At 38.2% G+C, this 4,528-nt stretch overlaps 1 protein-coding gene across 1 annotated transcript; it reads right to left on the bottom strand.

The window, feature by feature from the left end:
* Positions 1-2,528: 2,528 nt before the first annotated feature.
* LOC131796610 (adenosine receptor A3-like) lies at positions 2,529-3,557 on the bottom strand. Its single transcript, XM_059114206.2, has one exon. The coding sequence runs from the start codon at positions 3,555-3,557 to the stop codon at positions 2,529-2,531; it is 1,029 nt and encodes a 342-aa protein (XP_058970189.2).
* Between the last annotated feature and the right edge of the window lie 971 nt (positions 3,558-4,528).

Raw genomic sequence — 4,528 nt, 5'->3', positions numbered from 1 at the left:
TGGTGTTCAGGGGTAAATGTGAAATATGAAAACAACATACTTACGCACAAAGAGCAAATGTAGGAGTATTCAGAATATCTGTCATTATAAACCTTTAATAGTTTAGTTGTGAGGAATGTCCTCTATCTCAGGAGAACCAGCAAGCATCAGAAAGAATCAAAAGGTCATAAGGTCCTACAGCGCTGTAAAGCGGTTCCATTTCCTCCTATACCTGTATCTCTGACCGGAAAGTCTGAAAATTTCCCCACTTTCCTGCCTACTACTAAACTCATTTCGCTCTGAACAACAGCTAACGTTACGTTCGGAACGTCAGCTTTACAAATATTCTATGGTGGCCAATTCACATTATCAACTCAGTTGCTAAGACCAAATTATCATGTAATTCCTTCCCCCCCCCTCCCTCAAAACCATAGTTTCTTAGTTGTAGTAGTTGAAACTGACCCCCTTTACCAAAAGACTCACCTATCAATGAGAGTTTCTACGAAATTAAGCACAAAAGAAACTGATGGAAGTATATAGCCTCAGGTTACCACCTTTATAATATAGAAGAACAACCTAAATCGTCGAGCAGTCCTTCATTCCCAGCAATATCCGTTGCGTGAGTCAACAGATATAGGCGCAAAAAAGAAAGAAATACTCGATGCTGCGGAAATTCTGGGAAGAAAATCAACGCTCTACAATCAAATTTTAAGCATATCTTTGCCAAAAGATCTCAATTGCATTGCACTGAAGTGCTGTGTTATTTTTCCCTTTTTTAGCCTCTTCAGGTCGTTAAAATCCTCTCTCGGTTGAATCATTCTTCGACCGTTAGCTTTGAAGCGTCTCAAGCTGAATTTGGAAAGCCAAGTACAGTCAAACCTACATTTATGACGCGGCACCGTATTTAGCGGTCAACCTGTATGTAAAGGTCGGCTTTTAAAGTCCCGAAATTTGTTCTCTTTTAAGACTGTAATTTCTCAACTCGGTCACCTCTATTAAGCAGTCGTGCTTACCCTTCACTGAGTTCTAGCGACTTGTTTATCTTCCACCTGTATTGAACGGTCACTCGGAGCGGAGTCGCTTAAATTAAACTAAGAATTCTCCCAGTTCATGCAAGACTTACTCCATGTTTTTCTCCTGAAATCAATGTTGATAATATTTTTTCGCGAGCTTTTGTACATTGAGTGGTCAGTAAGAGAATGTAAAAATATACTCTTGGTTGTCACTTAAGACATAAAATGGCGGTTTTTTATCGTTTTTACGACATCTCTATTCTTTGGAACCTGTATTTAAGCGGTCAACCTGATTTTAGCGGTCAATCCGCCATTCCTTGTTAAATACAAGTTTGACTGTATTACCAACTGCTTTTCTTGACGGTCTCTAATCAATCTCTAACTTGCTGATAGTTTCATCCTTCAGAATGCTACTGATATATTCGTTCTATTTAGGGTCACTGGGAGAGAGTAGAAACTGTCTTCCTGTAATGCTATTTTTTATTGGCACATGTTCAAATAGTTTATCTAAGGATATATTTCCTTTGGAACCTTCCGTGAATCCAAGCTTTTTCAGGCGACTATTGAAACCGTAAGTTTTCAAAAGTCTTATTTCGTTCTAATTTCCTAGCCTCCAGGATATTTTTGAAAAGCTTGGAACATCTGTCCCTCCATATTCATTTAATTTATGAAAAGTTTCCTAAAAACCTCAAACATAAATATCGGCCAAAAATTTTTTCATATATCGGATATCAACTGACGGTAATAATTTTTTTTTTCACACACACATTCAAAAAATTGATTTCATCTGTTTATACCCGATATCTCTCGGTTCTAGCTAAGTCAATTCCCCATCCTACTGAGGATGGGGATTTACCTATACTAAATTGCGCGTGCGTCAGCGTGAGTCCTCGAAATAGTGAGATTTAATTACTTTTTCCACTCCAAATTTTAACAACTGCATATGAATATCGAGGCGATAAAGTGAATGATACATGAATCTTGATTGGCTCTTCGTTATAATGTATTGTCAGACTAGAGGGGGTATATATTAGTCATATATGACAATTATATTCCACGTTGCCGTGGATCTCTACAGTAATAGATTACAGATGTCAAAATGTGGTAAGAACGTGACTAATGACACCCTCGGCTGTGCCTCGTGTGTCACTTTTTTGTTCTTTCCACATGATCGTATACTAATCTTATAGTAATCGTATACTTCTCTTACAGTAATCGTATACTAATCTTATAGTAATCGTATACTTCTCTTACAGTAATCGTATACTAATCTTATAGTAATCGTATACTTCTCTTACAGTAATCGTATACTAATCTTATAGTTTATTTGTTGAACTGTTTCTTTCGTGATCCTACCCTAGACCATATGGAGTCTTTTGTGCAAACACGTTTGGTACATGTGTTCTAACTCTTCATCTTTGCGGATTCTTTGTCATACAAACTATAATGTTTAATATTACTTTTCTGCAATTTTCCAATATTTTTAATGAGAAATGGAAAGTCCTCAGTTAGCATTATGTGTTTGAATGATGTGTTTTACATTTTGGTATCCATAACATCCTGTTCGAAAGCCAGTTCACGACTAAACTCAGCGGTCGTTCCGTGCCTCTCTTTCCTTCTTTTAGAAAGCTTTGTGTTTAAAGCTGCCTGCACATGTCTTCCTGTACAAGATAAAGCCAGTGCTCGTCGAAACTCAGCAATTCTTAATGCGTAAAAAATTGGATTTACAAAAGAGTTAAAGTAGTTGAAAAGGTTTACCATATCATAAAATCGTTTTGGTACATGGAAGAACCAAACATGCATTAGTAAGTTTAACAAAATTAGCGGCAGCCAAGCGAGTAAAGTAAGGCCAGATACAATTAACAAAGTCTTAGTTAAGCGCTTGTTTTGTAAGTCTCGGCTGTCTTTATGTGAAGCGGCGACTCTTGCAGTTTGAAACTTTTGCCAAATGCCAATATTACAGCCACATGTGATTAAAATTAGAATCAAACTGTACGGCCCCCAAAAAAACACAGTGTACTTGTAAGAAAATAATAGGTTTGAACCAGTCATGGTTGCGGAAATAAGGAGAGCCAGTACCCACACTGAAAATATGGCAATGCGGTATGCTTGTGTCGATAAGTTTCGATGCTTAAATGGCCAACGTATGGCGTAAAATCTTTCACACGTTATGAACACTGCAGAAATAAGAGAGGCCTGCGAGAAAGCTGTGTCAATGATCATGTAGGGAATTAAGATAGGCTTGTAGGTCCATAAGTTTCCAACGAACGTGGTCCATAGGTGGAACTCATACCCGACATCGTAAATGTATACTGGTAAACTCAGAGCTCCTAGGAACAGATCAGCAAACGCCATATTGACAACTAGCAACAAATATTTCTTGCGAATATTTTTGTTTTTCGCAAAAATAGTTATGGTGAGTAAGTTTCCCACGACAACTAGAATAGATGTTAGCGTTAGAGCGCTGCACAACGCAATGCCTTCCCCCTGAGTACCATCGTATGCATCATTTGTATCGTTTCGTCGGCTGACACTAGCAGAAGACGTCGAAGACGTATTGGTCATTTTGAGACAACGATGAAGAAGCCTGGTTGCAACATATGTTGTGTTCCTCTGTACTGTTCAATGACCAGTTAGGAATGCTAGCGCTCCACTGACTGTGACTTAAGACTGTGACTTGCTTCATATCTCGATGAACGCACAGCTGACGTATGAACCAATTGTTTTATAACATTTTAAACCCGATGGAAAATTATTTCTCGAAGGATATGTTTGCCGACGTCATGAGCGTGCACAATAGGAAGTTTTCTTTGAAAATTTCTCTTAATAAAAATGATGATCTTTATGACCGTTATTACAGAAAAGTAATATGTGACAGCTACGGGTGCATGTTTTGACTAGCATCTGCAGTTGTCACTTAAAAGTGTCTATTTACCCTTAGTGCGGTGCTTGCATAAATGGTAATTTAGTGTTAACAACTGGGTTGAAAACGTAAATTAGCCATCGTAAAGGGTAAAAAAGCTGACGTTTTGAGCGTTAGCCCTTCGTCAGAGCGATTGACGAAGGGCTAACGCTCGAAACGTCAGCTTTTTTACCCTTTACGGTGGCTAATTTACGTTTTCAACCCAGTTGTTAACACTAAATTACCTGCTCTACTCTCCCACCGACGCAGCCACAATTTCTTTAGAAACTTACCCCTCTATTCGCTTGTATAAATGCACGCCTTCTGATGGGTGAGTCATTGTTAAATAGATGTAGAGCTCTCACCGTCGTTTGTTTATCCCGCAAGCAGGCCTTTGAGTTTGGATTTGGCCTTACGGCACAGACAATAGTGCCGCTTAGTGGAAAAAGTTATTAAAAACCGTGCTGATGTCAGTTAGGTATCGAACTCGGTCTTTATCATATAAATTTTTCAAATCTTTGCTAAAAAAAAAACCAAACAAAACAAAACATGCACTTCACTGAGCAACGGTTCAATTTGTAAGTAATCACATGAATTTGAGTGCAATTTGGAATAAACAAGCACGAGTAAATTT

This window comes from Pocillopora verrucosa, chromosome 4, assembly GCF_036669915.1.
Source record: "Pocillopora verrucosa isolate sample1 chromosome 4, ASM3666991v2, whole genome shotgun sequence".
NCBI lineage: Eukaryota > Metazoa > Cnidaria > Anthozoa > Scleractinia > Pocilloporidae > Pocillopora > Pocillopora verrucosa.
This window is presented reverse-complemented; position numbering and strand designations above follow the sequence as displayed.